This window comes from Gavia stellata, chromosome 7 (genome assembly GCF_030936135.1).
Source record: "Gavia stellata isolate bGavSte3 chromosome 7, bGavSte3.hap2, whole genome shotgun sequence".
NCBI lineage: Eukaryota > Metazoa > Chordata > Aves > Gaviiformes > Gaviidae > Gavia > Gavia stellata.
In genome coordinates, this window is record NC_082600.1 from 37,362,604 (window position 1) to 37,380,642 (window position 18,039).

Genomic DNA, 18,039 nt, shown 5'->3' on the forward strand with positions numbered 1-18,039 from the left:
TTACAGCAGCCATAGTTAACTGTGTGTTATATTTCACATCAAACTACATGTAATACGGGAGTGCAGAAAAGTTAGGGATTTCTGGAAATATACTGGTATTTACCCTCCCTCCCCACCTGGTACCTTCTCTTTCAACAGTTTGCTCCTATTTTTTTCTCTAACTCAAATTATTACCTTTAGCACTGCAGGCTCATTGCATTAAGAAATACCTACCTACTTACTTTTTTTGCCCTTTTCTTGTAGTAAAGAGGAGGGCAAAGTTAAAATATGTAAAGAAGTAAGTTTAAAGATAAACCCCAAGAACTTCTGAGAACTGTGAAAGTTGTAACAGCAACACACAAAGTAGCATCAGGGCCGTCAGTCCTAAAGGCACAGATAACCATACCATTCCTAGCAATTCCCCAGGACAAGTCACATCAGTCATTACAACCAAATCCATTTCTCAGTGTGTTTAATAGGAACAATTAAGTATTCACCTTTTACATCTGCTCATATGAAGGAGCTACTTTTAAGATGTGTAGTATAGGGAAATTCAGATCCCCAAATATACTGAAGGATGATGCTTTAAAAAAAAAAGTTTAGGTGACATGAGCATTTTTAAGCCATGTCTGAAGGGAACATGATGCAGAGTCCTGCCCTCCCCCCACCCTGAGCCAGGGTCAGCACAGAGCAAAGGCACAGCTGCCTGGCTCTGCAAGAGCTCAAGCACTGTGCTGGCTGCCTTAGGGGTATCTGCACTGCATCATGTAGACATGTCCCTCAAAATAAGACAGAAACAGGAATGCTGCTGTTCCTGCCTGATACATTGGCACCCACTTTCCCTAGCACTACTGAGGCCTGTCTGTAAAGCCAGGCATCTGTCACTGAGACTCCTGCTCCAGCCTTACTTTGCTCCTGGTATGGTGCATTTCTCTTCATCCTGTGTTACCCCCCAAACAGGTTTTACACTGCCCACTTGTGTAATACAAACAGCAGTATAAGTACAAAACTAGTTGGCAGCTGAGTGTAAAACTATTTCAGTATAACCCTGTAAATACTCCTGCCATACAACAATCCACAGAAAGCACCTTTTACTCTCAGTTTAAACAAAAGTACTGATCACATCCCAGTATCCTGCTGGAAGGAAAGCCAAAGACAAGTGGTAACTCAAAAAGAAATGGACTTTGCTTTAGGCAAGGGTCAAGTCTGTTATAGTGACGGTAGGACACTGTTCTGTCACTGTGTTGCTTTACTCTTCTTGTTTTTGCTTTTCTTGTCTTTTTTCTTCAAGCCATCCATGTTAGCTCTCAGCAAATTTGAATATGCCTGAAACAACAATTGGAACCATTAAAAGAACAAATACTTAAGTGACAATATGCTAGAGGTAACATTTTACATATTGCTAATGGATAGGTATCTGCATTTTCTCAGAGAATCATGCTCTTACACACTACACTGGGAAACTATTATTTTTAAACCAATGCACAAAGTTAGATAAAATACAACAGGATTATTTTTTTGTTAAACAAATGCAGATAGATGGGTACTCCAAGGTTAATCAGTATGGCACTTCAGCACTGAATCAACCTGTTCACAGCTGTCCAGTGCTTCCTACTGACAACTCCCCAATACCTACAGAAAAGGAAGATAAAAGGCATACAAAACTTACCATCTGGAATTTATTTACTTCCTTTGAGCTCACCTACAAAAGTAATACTGGATGTTAACCGAGAAAACTCTGGCTTCTACTACAAACCAAGTATCAGTATGTGTCTACCCACCAGTGACCATCTAGTCTTTTTAGCAGCAGCTGGATCAGCTTATCACATTCAGTGCAAGGTAGGCTGTACTGACATGTCATAGGACTTCACTGATTTAGAAAACTAAAAACACTGCTTACTTGACTAACAAAATCCTCTGGAGACCATTCGTCCCAAATCTGTGTGTTTTCAAATGGGAAGAAACATTCTAAGGAAGGTTTTATTGTAGGGCCATAAAAATATGTCACAGCCTAGATTCTCTCAACTATTTCTCAAAGTAACATTTTTCTTTGGGTTACATCAGAGAGGAGAGCTAAAGTCAGCTAAAGCCTTTCCCAGTCTCTCATTCAAAGTAAACACACACTTCAGGGTTTCAACTTCTAGTTAACATTTCCTGAAATACAAATAGCTTTGTAACTGAGAAGAAAAATAGGTTTGCTAAGGAAGATTAAGGCTTAGAAGAGTCTATCCATGCCCACAAGTTTTTGCCAGGAAACAAGGATCCCTTTCCTACTGTTTCACTGTCTGGGAACATTCAGTTCTTTCCTGGGTTTTAAGAACCTTCAGTTAATTCCATCGAGGTCTACAGGAAACTACCTCTTTGTCACCTGAGGCTTGAGTGTAGGTGTGCAGGACCTTTCTTCTCCTTGGAGCCATGCCATTTGTCCTCAACTGCAGGTTCCACATCTGCCCTGTGTCCTCTGCCCATGTCTCTAGTATCAGTTTCTCCCTTCTCTCCAAACGATTTCACCCGACTCAAAACACAGCAGCTAAGGTTGCTGCAAACAGCCAAGGTCCTTTTCTGCTGTCCTGCAATACCATTCTGAAGCAAAATCCAGCATACAGAGCAAAACTATAAGCTGCTGTCCCATCTGTAATGCTGAGTGTAAGCATTAAGACTTCAGGTAAGCGTAACACTTCAGCATCCCAACTTCAGCTGTGCGTTTAGCTACCATATGGTTTCTCTGGAATTAAGAAGGTAGTTCTCATGAAACTCACGTAAAGACAAATTTCACTTAAAATACGGGGCATTAAATAAAAGACAAGTAGGGCCACTGATCTTTCTAACCCAAAGTTGCTACTTACCACTGTGCTAATTTTCTTCTTCCCATCAGTTGCTCTTAGAAGACACTTATTGTCTGCGGGTTCAAAACTTTCTACATGGCCTTTGCGTGGGACTGGTTTTGTTCGGCCATCATCTGTATTGAAAGACAGAGAATGTTTATTCATATTTCACTAAAATCACCGGATGCCTCCTGACATGAGATGTTAAACATTGCTTACGAGATCTGTAAAACAGCTTGGAATTTAAGGCCATCTGAACTGACATTGCTGCCAAATAATCGTTCCCAGACCCCTTCCTCTGTAACCCCAGAAGGATCTGTTCCATAAACTACATCTGCCAGGAAAAAAATGTAAATCCTTGCCCTGACATGCTGTATGAACTCCCTGCCTCAGCAGCAGTATGTTTTAAATGCATGTCAAACTGCAGCCTAGGATACTTGACTTTTCAAGTAGTGCCGGCTAGCCAGAAACCAGAGAAACATAAGCACACAAAAGCAACACTATAATTCTCCTTTTATAGAAATCTAAGGATTTCCAATTATTGTTTAATAATTACGAAGTCCCAATATTTCCTGCAGTTTGAAATACAGTCTTACTTCAAGGTTACGAGTACTGCAGGTCAGATGATTGATTTGTCCATACAGCTACTCGTTTTCAGATACTATGAATTACAACTTTTAAAATATGTGCTAACAACACTAAGTTTGATGCAGACAAACACCTCTTTAATCCAGTAACAGACTTAAAACTTACATTTCTTCAGCGTTATGAAAACACTCCCCGAAGTTCTGCACTTTTGAAAGAGTCTGGTAAGCTCTGTCAGGAACTGCAAGAGAAAAGAGACCCCATCCTTGGTCGGAGGCCACCGCACAGGCGTGTATTTCTCCCCCCCGTGCAGCCCTGCGGCTCGCTGCCCGCGGAGCTGCCCCTGCCCCGCTCCGGCGGCGCTGGTACCACAGGCCGGGCTCTCCCAGTTCCGCGGGAATAAGCACGAAGGAAAGGAGCACTCCCGGGTTTCCCCAGGCTGAAGCTGTGGGACACGAGGTCCCAGCCAGGGACGGCCCAGCCCGAGGTTCTGCCTCCGGAAAACGAGGTCTAAACCCCCCCAGACCTGCGGCGGCCCCAGCGCTCCTGCTCGCCCTCCCTCCCTCGCCCAAGTCACCGGGTACAAGGATGCTCCCTCCCCTCCCTCGCCGCCGCTTCCACGCCGCCGGGGCAGGCGAGGGGACGGCCCTGCGCGGGCCTGCCGCACCCCGGGGCTTTGCGGGGGCCTCCCTCCCACCGCAGCCGGCACAGGGCACACCCCACGCGGCCGGTGACCAGCCGACTCCCCGGGGGCCGACCACGGCCACGGCGGCGCCCGGGGGCCCGTCGGGCAGCCCCACCTGCTCGCTCTCCAGCAGCACCATCCTGCGCCGACGTGCCGGAAACGCCGCGCGCACGCAAGCACGCACTCACGGGCGCACGCGCACCACGGCACGAGGCGGGCCCGCGCACGCGGCCACGCCCCCAAGCCGCTCGCGCCGCCCGAGAAACGGAGGCGGCGGAGAGCGCCTCGCGCTGAGGGGGCGGGGGGCGGCGGCGGAGCCCCGCCGAGGCCCCGCCTCGCGGAGGGGAGCGCCACGTCAGCCCCGCGCTGCTGCGGCCCGCCCCGGCCCCGCCCTGGCCCCGCCCCGTGGCCGAAGGTGGGCGGCGAACGCGGCTTCGGGGTCCGGTTGGGGCCCGGCTGGAGCCCCGCGGAGCCCCGCGCCGCCCCTCCTCGCTCCTCAGGGCAGGAGCAGCCGGTGCTTGATTGCAGAGGCGGATCAGGCCGGCGGGAAGGGCCAGCCCTGTGGGGCTCCGCTCCGGCCGGCGCTGCAGCCGCCGCCGTTACACACTCCCCCTCCCCCGCTATACCCCCCCGCGGCTGTCCGTTAACGGCCGCACTGCGGGGTTCCCCCAGGCAGACAACTGGCGTGCAGGCAGCCTGGAAGAGCGGCACCGAGACCTCGGCTCCTCCTCAATGGCTGCGCCAGCGCGGCAGGCTGGTGGCTGCCTCACCCGGGCGGCCGTCTCCCCGCGGCCTCGCGTAGCGCGCCGGCCGGCACTCGGCGCCCGAACCGTGGGCCGCGGGTGGGCCTCGGTGCGCCCGCGGGCGGCTGCGCTCGGCCTGCCGAGAGGCGGGACGGCTGCCTGGGCGCCGCGCAGAGCGCAGGGGCGGGAGGCCGTACGCCGGCTCCGACTCCCTGCTTCCCGTTCATCGGAGTGGGTGTTGGAAGTCGCGTGTGCCCGGCTGAAGGCTTGGAGGCTGAAGGGTGTGATTCGAGACCGAATGCACAAACCCCCTAGGTTTGTACAAGAAACAGCTCAGAGGAAGCCAGCACCTGGGCGGGGCGAGAGGGCATTCACACCCACAGTACTTTAAGCTCCTGAGGGGCAGATTCTGGAAAATGGGGAGTTTTCTGTCAGGCCGAGGTTAGTTGATCCGGGAACGTACAGACGTAGCATTTGATCTAGTGTCTTTTTCTTGTTTCTCACTAGGAAATTTGATTTCTTCTTCCTCCATGGACCGAACAAAAGTGGAAGATAATGCCTTACAGATAAAACTGCTCTCAGGCTGATAGGCGCTTGAGCCCCCGAGGAATTCATACTGTTCATTTAGGAGCTCAGGACTGCATTCTAGACAGAACTGAAATACCTTCTTGCGTTGTCATTCTCATGGTGGGGGTGTTGTTTCGTATATAAAGCCACACTTCATAATCGGAGGGTCTAGTCACTTCAAAAGTCCTTCTTAGAGCTTACAATCGTTTGCTGTCCTTTTGCAGGTTAAGCAAGAGGCAGTAGAGGGTGCTGTGATTGCACACACAGGAATGAAACTGCTTAAAGAGCAAGGAAACTAATACCCAAGAAGCAGGTCATCACACCACGGCCATGGTTTATCAAAATCTATCAGTTTATTAAATTAACTCCATTATGTTGGAGTCAAAGAAGTGTAGAGATCCAACACTGCCTTTCCCTAACTGTGGATGATATTATCCTCCTGATGTTTCTACACTTGTATTATTTGCAGTTGAGGAGGAAAGAGTTCAGAAAAATAAATTTCATTGTTTCTCATAGCATTAAAAATCTCATAAAAACTGAAGTGAGTAACATATGTTATTTAAGTCTCCTGAAAACGGGCATTCTAAGGGGATATCATCAGTGCTGTGGTCAGAAGCACTGACAGGCCAACGCCTTGTACAACTGTAGAAAGTGATGGTCCCTGCCCCTATAAGCTTACAGTCAGTGTCCACAACATGTGAAGACAGGTGGATGCAAGGAGTCATTGCTGACACGTACTTCCTCTAATCCTGCTCAGTTGCAGGAGCAGTCATAACAAACTCCTAATTACAAGAGGTTGTTTTGTCAGAAATCAGAGTAGGGTTGTGTTTTCAAGAAAGCTCTGGACGAGGAGGTTGCAATAGCAGATTTTTATAGGCAATTTGTGAAAGAAGAGCAGAAATGGAAAAACTAAAACAATTGCAACATACTCCCCCTTGGAAACGACCATGGCCACAGACACTGGAAGGCAGAAGAAGTGCATTTCCACTCATGCTTGCCAAAGAGAAGATGGGTGGTCTTGTAGCTGAAACACAGGGACTACAACTCTCACCCGCATTCTGACTCTTGAATTCACCAGAGAAGTCTTGTGTTGCCTTGAACTGGTCTCCTAAATTCCCTGTACCACAGCTCTTCTTTCATAAAGGTGGAGAAAGATGTGTAGTTATTCTACATATGCAACAAAAAGCATCAATGCCTGTGGGATGAGCAACATGGAGCTTTCTTCCCATTTTGCACAAAAATCTCAACCCACTCTTAGGAGCTACTTCTGTTGCTGAGGTGTGCCTTTAGTATGCTGTGGACATAGCTGTGCCCACCTTGATGGAGCTGAGGTATCAGTAGCAGTGTAGCTACGGCATCAGAGACTGCACAAAGATACTGAGCATCTGCCTGCCTGGGTAGATTGCCTGCTGCAATCTGTAACGCCAAAGCTTCTGGTTCTGCTGTATGGGAGAAGAAGGGACAAAGGGGAAACTACTGTGAAGAACTCCAGAGAGTTGCGTAAAGTTTACATTTTTCAAATCTGTCATTTTATCAGCAATTTTTCTGAAAATGCATTTGTCTCACTACTAATAAAAGAAGTGGCTCCACTGAATTGCTGAATTTCTTTCCATAAGAAAGAAGGAGGATTTGTGTGTGTGTGTGCGCGTGCGTGTGTGTGTGTTAGCTTATCTTCCTGATCTTGAAGTTGTTTTTCAAGCCAGAATGTCACAATTTAATTAGGGGAGAAGCCTTCATCACAACTTGCAAACAAGGTGAAAATGGAATATTTTTAACGATTCTTTTCCAAAAAATAGATGGAACAGGGGAATGCTGACATTGCTTTACTTTTGCCAAAGGCTGCCAACACTCAGAAGGAATAAGCTATTCAGCTGGCAAAAAAGTGCTGAACAAACACTGCAGGAGCTGAAGGGATACTCCCAATTATGATATACTTGCTTTTCACTCTGTCTCCTGCCCCAGTCTAATGCCTTCCCCCTCACCCCCTGCCCTCAGGAAAAAAAGGGGAAAGAAAAAAAAAAGACAGGTTGGATTAAAACAGTAGCAAGAGGAGCTGGTGGATCCTGAGAGTTGGCAGGGGTAGGCCTATTTTGTAACCGGATCTGTCACGTGACGAGAGCCAGGCAATAAAAATAAGTCTCCTACCAGCCCTCCTGTTTGCTCAACTTTATTATATGGTGTCAGTAGAGAACTACTTTTTTTTTGGCAAAAATTTAGCAAATGAAGCCACCTGAATCATTAAATCCTGAAGGAAATCTGGCAGAGAACTGGAGGAGGTTGTTGTTGGGCTTCCAAGTTTTCCTGGAAGCAAGCATGTACTGGAGAGAAACGAAGAAGGTGAAACCTTCTCCTCTCCTAAATGTGGTAGGAGGGGCAGGAAGCAGGAAAACAAAATTATTAGAAGTAAATTAAATTCTTGCTCAACCTTAGAGGTTGGCAAAGATCTCTTTGAATTAGCTAGAAAAGATTATTTCTCGTTATGGACTACCACACACACACGTTCAGCTGCTGCACACCACAGTGAGCAGAAATGTAATAACATACTGTAAATTACAGTTTGCTCACCACAGTGCTCAAGATGAGTTAATAACAGATAATGGCCCACAATTCACAAGTGGATCATTCTGGTAATTCTCTTTGATCTGTAAGTTCAAGCATACCACGTCAAAGTATAGCTATGCACAGGAAAAAGAGTCAGTGTTACAGCAAAACCCCAGTAACAGTCCCGTCCCCCCCTCCCCCTTTACAAGTCTGTCATTAGCACTGTAAAAATAGAGATGCACACCTCACTGCCTTACTGGCTTCACCAGATCTGAGATTAATGGGCAAAGGAAAAGCCTTCAAGAGCCAACATTTAACAGCGGCTGGTTGGGCAGAAAGACTATTAACCCTGGAATAGCTACCAAAACATCCCCGAGCTCTGTGCCAGGCAAGTAAAGAAGAGACGCTTTAACAAGAGCAGAGAAGAGTTATTCTTTTTTCTAGTGCTAGGTGGATTTCCAACAAAGCAATTGGCAGGTTACACGGGTACAGGTGAACGGGTCTTAACTGTCTTTGTCAGTGGCCCTTGTGAAAAGGAAGAAAGGACATGCAAGGGGACGATGATCAGAGAGCTATTGAACAAGACAGATACAGAGGCACAAAGTGGTGTTATTTGCCTGATCAGCCGGCAACTGTGGAAAAGGGAGAGATTCTGAATATCTTATAGATTCAGGCAGAGAACTAAACAAGGCATTTTAGAAAGATCTTTCTGAGACCAGGATATGCCACCAGAAAGTTGCTGAGCCCTTGGTGAGAAGGCCAACTTCCAAAGAGAAGCTCTCCACAAGAAACAGGAGGTGTTCTCTCATGTCTTAGGAACCCATTCATGTACCCTGAGCTCTTACCTAAATATTTCTGTTCATCTTAGTGATTTCCTCCTATTTCATTTAATATTATGTTCTATTTACACAAAATGAGTTTCAAAGATAGGTTAAGTGTAACCTTGAGTTCAACAGGCACTGACTTTGGTTGTCTAACAGCAATGTTAACAGTGATTTATATTTTGTGAGGGACACCAGGAAATAGAAGGAGATACGTTTCTTAAAACTCTAATGCACCACGTTACAGTTGTAGTGAAAACCAAAGCCTGTCTGGAGTGAGACACAAAAAGATTGTTTGTTGGAAAAGGGCTTCATGGTTTTGAAGTACTGTCCAGATTTTAGAAAGCTTCTCTGTCAGGGAAGATAAGGGATGTGTATTTACCGTATTAAGTGCCTCATGCATGCTCAAAATGGTTTTGTGACAAGCCCCTGTCTCACAAAAAAATGGGGAAAAAAAGGCCAAAAGAAAGGCAGTCCAGATGCAGAATCGGTCATGTGTACAGCTGATGGTGTCATCTGTGCTCTCTAGGGAAACCCTGCAGCACAGCTCACCCTGGGGACCATGCAGCAAGAGAGAGTGCATCCCTGCAATGACATGTATGTTATGAATCCATGAAAAATGTTGTAGTGCACAACACACCTCTGGGAACGGTGAAATTAAAGAGGCAATTCAGTTAACTCCCTCGGTATGAGGAGGGGCCTAGGGAGAAGAAGCAACATGTTGCCAGATGTGTTTACTTTTGAAGGACAAGGCAAACAAAACAGTCTCACAGAGCTCCAAAACCAATGCAAAACACTGCAGTAAAACGGGCAGATAAAAAAAAAAAAAAGAGATCATGCAGTACGGGCATCCACACTGTGTTTTGAGGGTACATTTGTCCCGATAACTTTCAGTTGTGAGCAGAGCGGAGGGAAGTGTAAGAACAGCCTGTTCTGAAGGAGCGCACCTGCGAGGTGACACAGCTGAGCCGTCCCGTCCCCGCTGCCACCCTCCTCCGGCAGCCTCTCCGGTTCTCAGTCGGCGGCTGCCTGCTGCTGCCCCTGGGAAGAAACACCGCACTGTACACACACACGTGAACTGGAGACTGTGTGGCCGAGAGTGCTGTACCACATGGCAGAATGAGTCTTTAGAAGTGACTTAACAATGGCATCGGTTTTGAGTCCGGATAACTGGGACGCTCATATAGAAACAAACAAAAATGTATCAGAGTGTGCTCATATCCTTACAACGCTGAGATGTATACTGGGGTTGAACTCCCAGTTTATCTTCTCCATGGCCAAAATTATAATACTTTGGTAGTTATACCTCATATTATTTGTTACTCTTAAAACTAATGTATTTTAAATTTTTAGGGATGTGAAATTAATTTTCAGTGTACACCTCACTTACTTGCATTTTTGAGGGTTACAAGGCTACTCAAATGGCAGACTTCTTTGGTCTGTGTTTGAACCAGGAGTAAGTTTTACAAGGCGTTCAGACCTGTCCCCTCCACTTTGGGGTATGAACTTTCACAAAAGGGACTCAAAGCCTTTCTGAAAATAAACCATCAAATTCTTCTTCCTTGCAATCCCACTGGCATCATTACAGCCATAGCGGTATATAGGAGGTCAGGATTTGGGAGCTGTTAATGTAACTCTGTCTTTGGAGCTGTAAACTATAAACCACAAATTCATTGGGCTTAAAACTTTTCTATTGTCTTTAAACCAATTTTGAGATATGAGCTTTCAGCATGGTTTCAGTGGGTCTTTGTAAGTCATCTGTGAACTCCAGTGGTGCAGGATCAGGCCTGTACTATACAATGCACTTTCTGGGTGCTGTAGAAGTGATACTTACCACACCTCACAGCTCAACTCTCCAGCAGGAAGAGGGTATATAGTCATCACTTCATTTCATATGGCAGGTTTCTAAGCAGACACAGAATGACTGGTTAAGAGCTGTGGAAGGCATCAGGGAGGTAATTAAGTTGGAGCTCAAGAGTAATGAGGTGACAGAGATTGGGTTGAGCATCATTTCTTTTACGTCGATGTGTCCTACTTTCAGAAACACAGAAATGCAGTTGTGAAAAATTTCTGCCAGACATTCCCAGTGAGGTTGCAGGATTATTTTCTTCTGTGTAAGTATTTAAGAGACAGAATGAAGAATATCACACCATGTTAAAAAAAAAAAAACAATAAAACAAGTGAATGGAAATTCTAGGTCAGCAGAATGTCACCAGGGAGGACGACATTGTCCTTGATATCAGAGACCACCAGGGGATGTGTAATTAGAAAAGGAGCCACAAGGTCTTTGCTATCCTCCATTTGCAGTCTCCTCAGAAGGACAGAAACCCAAGCAGCATATATTCTCTTGATACCAAGGACTGTTGCTTTCTCAGGAAGAAAAGGGTCACCTACCACCTCACCAGCACCGTTTCCTGCCTCTGCTGAGGCCGCCCAGAGAAGCGAGACCTGGCTGGACTTCTGAGATTTAAGGATCACAACACAAGCTGCAGTGCCTGTAAAACAATAGATTCTTCACAGCCTGAGTGAGGATGTCTGATACAAGAGCTGCACGGCACAACAAAGAGACAAGTTAGTTACCAGATGACTGAGGTGACAGGGGTTGGCTTAGACATTATTGCTCTCACTTCCATAAACCCCAATTTTGGAAAAACGGAGACAGTTTTGACCATTACCACTAGATATTTCCAGTATGACTACCTTCTTGTAAGAGCTGCCAAGCGTACCTGCTTATTCAAGCTTTACTGGCATTTCTTGCTCTTCCCTAAGGCTCCTCCAAATGTCCAGACACTTTCTAGGAACAGGGTGGCGTGGGGAAGCCGCTCTGCGCAGCCAGCAGCTGCCCTGGGTTCGCTGGGTCAGCGGCTGGAGGAAGCCGCTTCCTGTTTTGCTGGTGCTCAATGCCACTTAACAATAGGGGGAAAGAAAAAACTGCAGGATCTAAGCACAGCAAAACTGTTTTCTACATGAGCTGCCCGCCTGCCTTCCCGCTCTGCCCCGGCCACCCCCCACCTCACAGGCCCATGCTGGCCGGTGGAGAGGAGAGGAGGCAGAGGCACTCAAGGCTGAGGTAACGAGGGCTCAAAGGCATCTCTGCCGTATAAATGGCCGGGACCCCTTGGCAGCGGGTCTGAAACGGCTGCTGAATATTACTAGTTTGTATCTTTCCTCCTGCCTCCCGTGAGAGAGAAAATGAGACCCACATGCAGCGCTTCTGGAGCATCAGTGTCAGCAAGAGTCACTCATGCCTTCTTAAAACACCTAAAACATCTCGTCCATCCTAGTAGATGGTTTTCAGCACTGTCCTAAGGTAACCGTTTCCAGCCATGGTCAGTTCATTAGGGTGGGAACAGCATTGGCAGAGATTCCTCACCCTGCCTTTATGAACAACGTCGTTGTCCTCTAATGGTTTGCTTAGTGCCAAATCCTTAATCCACTCATATCAGCTCACAGAGTGCCCTCTCCTCCTACTGCCTACACACTCAGGCAACATCCCTTGCCACCACGCCGGAGTTTGGCTCTCGTGATCCCCATCCATATCCAAATCCTACCTCACTTACTGGTCTTCTTTTTCAGATGCGTCTTCTGAGATTAAGGGTTGCAGGGGGTAAGTCTGTAAAGCAGATGAAACTAAGCATTGTAACTGCGACTGGAGTCACTCAGAAAAAGGAAACGCAAGTACCCACACTGTAATCTGAGATTGTTGCTATCCCTGTCCCTTTACTTCTGCCTCCCCCTCTCTGTTTCTGAATACCTGTTGTCTTCAATCGAACACAGAGCAGCAGACAGGAGCCCCAGGCAGATTGGAAGTCACAGGCTCTTTGTTAGTGCTCAGGCTATAGAAATCCCAGGTGAGTCACCCCTGCTTGCAGTAGCAGGTAACCCAGCCATTGCCAATCAAGCTTACGGAGCCTTAAATGCAACCCTGCCAAGGAAATTCTCAGAAGCAATGCAGGTATTATAAGTGCAATTCCTTTGTTATTGCCTGTAGCCTTAAAAACCAGTGACAATTGAGTCCTGCAGCTTTTAAAGTTCAGGAGTGGCATTGCTTGAAGATACGGCATGCAAGTATTGCACTAGGTTTACAGAATAGTGTGCCAGAACCCTCCACGTCAAAGGATTTCTTTTGTTAAGGGTTTGTTTGGTTTTTTAAAGGGAAAATTCACCTAAGAATCCCACCTGTTGGTTTTGGTTTGGGTTTTTTTTCAGACCAGTTGTGATTGGGTTATAGTGCCAATAAAAAGCAGGAAAATTTCCCGAACTTAAACTGCCAAGGACACAGTGAAGTTTTGCATAGAGCTCTGTCAGTGAGACATAATAATGTAATGTAGGGCATCTATCACGCTTAAACCTTATAATGACCCAGTGGTGTTTTATCATCACCTGAACGCAGCAGGAGAGATATAACTCCGTTGAACTCCATTGGAGGAAGAGTGCTCTAGGTCTTTATGAAGAACATCACAAAAAGGATATGTTCAAGACTAAAAAAAACCTCCCACAAATCCTACGATGAAACTGGCTTCATCTACACTGAAGGTTTACCTAACATTATTTTGCAATCAAGGTATGTTGTTCTCTCGCCTTCATCTTTTCTTTCTTTATTTTCCCAGACAAGATTGAAGAGTATCATTAATGCAAGTTTCTCAGAAGGCATCTCTCATCTTTCATATGTGTTTATATATCCATGCCTACTGTGTGCAGTCTGGGAAAACCCCACAGTGCTCTTGAGGGAGGATAAAGAGCACAGGGACGAGCAGTGGCATGACACCAGCTACACATGGAGCAGCAGTGTCTTGAATGTTGTGCTGCACTCAGTGCTGTTAGGACAAGTTAATTACCAGGTTAGAGGAAGATAATCAACATAGGAAATAACATCATTATTCAGCACGACATCAAATGCTATCTCAGGTACCTGTTACTCTTGCTCGACCAGTTCAGTTGTTACCAGTGTATTAGTCATCTGACCACACTGAACATCAATCTTCCACTCCTCATTACACACTCAACTACAAGCTACAGTATAGGCTTGCTCTATCCTGTAATTACAATATATAGCTGTGCTATAAAATCTATTATGTCTAGAGGTCAGACTCAGAAACAAATTAATTAATTGCACTTTCTCCACTTCTAGGCTAAGATAAGATTTTTTGCTACTTTTCAGTAAAAGGCTCTGCTTTTTCCATAACGCAAATGGTTCGCCATAATAAGCAGCTTGTCAGCAAGAAACTCTTCATACAGAGGCAAGCAACAGGCATTTTATCATCATAGGGTGCCTGATTATCAGTATTATAAAGTTATCTTTTGGCAGAGAAGTCTTGGCAGCAAACAGCCTCTTCAATCTGAAAGAGATTAGCAGTTCTGCACCAGGCCAGTGCCGAAGTGACAAGTCAGCCTCCCGGTGCGTGCCGTGGCGGAGCGCTGCACGGGGGACGCACTCCTCTCCACAAGGCGAGTGCTTTTCCATTCGGCTTGGTGACAAGGGTAGCACTTCATGCCTTTCAAAGGCGTACCAGTTGAAATGCTGGATTTAAATAGGATGACATGATTTGTCGGATGGCACATGTCGGGGTGGCCTTTGGACTGTGTGAACACAAGAGTCTGGAGAAAGCTAGTATTTCGGTGGCTCTGTAAATAAGGATTTCCCTGCTCTGTGGAGGATAGGACTCCAAACCTGGTTCCCCAAATTCTCCCTGCTTGGGGATCAGTAGCGTGATCTTCCTAGGGACCAGGACTGCAGCATGGCAGGAAAATGCATCCTGGGACAGGTCTTGCGCTCGTGGGTGCTCTGGTTGGACAGTGCAGGTTCAAAGAGGCACCAGAGAGACAGCCCTGCCCCAGCTGAGGAAGATGTGTGTTCTCCCAAGAATGATTTTGCCTTTTCTTTTTCTCTTTTCCCACATAGACTTTTTTTGGGTTGTGTTGCAATTCCTTTTTTCCTTCCATTTTTCCCCTCTTGTTCCGCTCTCTCTCGTCTCTCTCCTCCCCATCAGTCACTTCTCTGTCACCAGTTGCCATTCTTCGCTACCCCTGCAGTGACTTCGCTAACACAGGGGCTCGCCCGCCCCTGCCCCCCGTGCAAGCCGTCGCACTAACGCCAGAGCTGGGGTAGCCACGGCGCGATCGAGTTTGGAAGGTGAATCCTTTTGTCCTTTTGCTATTCAAGACAGGAGAGTTCTTAGATCGTAGCGATGTGAGAAAAAACAGCCATGGCCGAGGGGAGAGCTGCTGTGCTGCTTATGGTGCAGTGTGGTGTTTTGGTGCAGTGGGTCTGGGTTACTGTAGCAGCTAGGCGCTCCTATATAAAAAAATGGTTGCCTTCCCAAAGCACTCACAATTTGACTTTCGTAAGCTAAACATGCTCAAAATCTCTAGTGAAAGCTGCCATGCATTCACAGAGCGAGTTGGGGAAGTCCCACTCTCTGCAGAATGAAAGTCCCATCTCCCCGGGTGAGAAAGAAGACGTATCACTTTCTCTCCTCTTCTCCACTGTTTTGCTGCTGGTCGTAAGCTACAAAACAAACCCAGGATTTCAGGGAACGTTCAATCTGCAGCTTGTTCTCAGCTGATCCTGTTGCAGGGAGCAAGTTCCTGGCTGATTCACGAGCAGTAAAAATAAACACAGTCTGGGGAAGGCAGGGAGGAGGGAGGGAGGCTGGAGGGTACAGAGGAAAAAGTAGGAGCTACAGCAGCTGGTGTTTTCTTTGCTGGTTCTTTTCAGAGGATTTAGGCAGGTTGGAGATGTAAGTGATTAATGGAGAATGATAACACCTCACCCCCCTCCTTCTCCTGGAAGGAACATGAGTCTTTATGCATATCGCTGGTCTCTCAGCTTTAACCTTTCCAAGATTTACACACTCCATCCACTCCGATGCAGTGCTGTGGGGCTGACAGCACATCTGGGTGTATTAACTGTACGCTCTGCGGTTTTAACAAATGCTTAGGGTTTGTTCTCAATGTTTGGGAACGCTGTACTCAAAGCCCTGAGACTTCCCCCATGGAGCTGACCAGACTGAAGACGATGAACTGCCGCACAAACTTGAGACGGGGTTTTTTCTAGCTGCTTCTGTGCTTGGAGTAAAGGGCACAGCTAGATATTGGTGAACCCCAGTAAAACGTGCCTCCATAACAGCTCCCAGATTGCTGTGGAATAAAGCACATTTGGGAAGAGTGTACAAGTAGCAGAAATCCTTTTCTGTCCCCCTCCATAGGTATGTCAGCTGCTTTGCCAAGTACATCTAGGGATCCCGCCCTCGGCTGTCCTCAAGGGTGGTCACATTACGGCGTGCTTCTGTTCTCTGCTGCATGGTTAAGAAGTCGGCTTTCCTCTTGCCTTTCTTGCACTGGAGAAAAAAGTCCAGCAGAAATAGATGGGCAAAGGTGGATGCATAGTCTTCTGTCATTGATGAAAAGGAGTTGCAACAGAAGTTCCATGTTATAACTTAAGGAATGAGGTTCCCACCAGGAACAGCATAAGATGAAAGTTAAAGCGCTTTTATTATCATTTGTCTTAAGCAGGGCTGATGGAGGCATAAAAATAATAATCATGTGCTAATGAAATTTACAGAAGATGAGCTGTCTCATCAACAGAGAGGACAAGCAGAATATCAGGAAAAGATTTGATACTTCAGAAATCCACAGCACAAAAGGTCATACACCTAGGCAGCAGGAATTCCTGCTATAAAGACAGGGACACGGCATTTGGAAGAAACAGTGGTGAAGAAAGACCAAGGTATTGTCAACCATTACAGGCTAACTGAGCCACCAGCATGACACAGCCATGGAAGAGGTAAACGCAGTCACAGGATGTATTAGAAGGTACTTCAGCTAATCAGAAAAGCATTACCGCCGTTGTGTAAGGCAATATCAAAACATCAACCAGAACAACATATACAGTACTCGTAACCCATATTTACAAACAAGACCAGAACAACCGATCATCAGGGAAATGAAGAGTCTGTCTTAGAAGACTGTAAAAGAAACTGATTTATATAACAACAAAACAACAAGAATGCATGAGCAGGGACAGGAGCCTTTAAATATGTCAGAAGAAAAAAGAACAGGGAGAGAAAAGTAATTATTTAAGCTGAAGCATGACTTTAACACAAGAACAAGATGGTATAAAATAATGACATGGGGAAACAAGCTTGTATAAAAATTTTCCATTAAATTTAACAAGGGGAAAATAGAGAAAAAGCTTAGGATGGAGCTTCACAAATTATTAACGATGTTTTATGATGTGGAAGGCCTAGTCGGTCCCTTTCTATCTGAAGTCCTCTGGTGTGGACTTTACAGATGCATATGCATTAAGAACAGAATGGGTGTTTACTCACAGGCTGATTTACTTTTTAATGATCGGGACAAGACACTGTGAGGTACTGGGGATGAGAGCTAAAACCTGTCATATCTCAGTTCCTGGTTGAAATCCAGACCAGGCTGTGTGTGGCTGAAGGACCATTAGTGCTTTATCACCTGACTGTTGGTTGGTAGCTTCTTCGGAAAACGAGCTGCTGTGCACTCCTTATGGGCGTGTTTCTGTGTCATGAAATCACCACCACCAAAACAGGTGATGGTGGTAAGTTGTGCTGGCAATCTTTTATACAAAGGCCAAAGATTGCCTGGACAGGGAGGATGAACAAGCCAGTAGCTGAGTGTGGCAAAGTGGAGGGTGGTGGGTAGAAATCACACCGCTGTCAACTGATGTTACCTGCCCTGAGTACAGCGAAGGACCCAGGTCCCTACGACTGCCAGCAAAGCACTTGTTCATTTGACTTCCCCACTGAAAACACAGACCAAGACCAGCCTGAACGGCAGTGCCCTGTTGTCCCACGACTGGTGTCTGCTGTGTTCTGCCTGTGGGGCACATACATTAAACGCACTTCAAATAGCAGGGCCCTGATTTATGAGAGCACAAACTATGTGCTTGCCAGGCAGCCACACTACGCTGGATGCAGATGCCCCTCTTTTGCATCTCCCCAGAGCCCACCAGCACCACATACTCATCTCGTGGTGCGGGCTGGGGCGGGAGGAGAGGAGACCTGGTAAAGGCTGAGCTAGTCACGAACACACCAGAGTTTCCTTCAGTTTTAAGATCCAAGACTGGCTTTTGCCAAGACAAGTGCTGGCACATCCCACAGCAAAAGGGAGGGGGAGCACAGGGGAGATGAGGCAGCAGGGTGGAGAGGGAGATCAAGAGACACAACCAATTACCTTTTTTTATACTATGCTGGTCCTGTGAGATAGGGGGAATTTATAATGCACGTACATACTCCAGGTTTTTCAAAGGCTGTCTTTAG

The 18,039-nt window shown here is 46.5% G+C and overlaps 1 protein-coding gene across 1 annotated transcript; it reads right to left on the reverse strand.

Annotated features, from left to right (window-relative positions):
* Positions 1–434: 434 nt before the first annotated feature.
* SRP14 (signal recognition particle 14) lies at positions 435–4,218 on the reverse strand. Its single transcript, XM_059819172.1, has 5 exons — positions 4,190–4,218; positions 3,558–3,630; positions 2,826–2,938; positions 1,649–1,681; positions 435–1,305 (listed from the first exon to the last, which is right to left on the reverse strand). The coding sequence occupies exons 1-5, from the start codon at positions 4,211–4,213 to the stop codon at positions 1,216–1,218; spliced, it is 333 nt and encodes a 110-aa protein (XP_059675155.1). The 5' UTR covers positions 4,214–4,218; the 3' UTR covers positions 435–1,215.
* Positions 4,219–18,039: the final 13,821 nt, after the last annotated feature.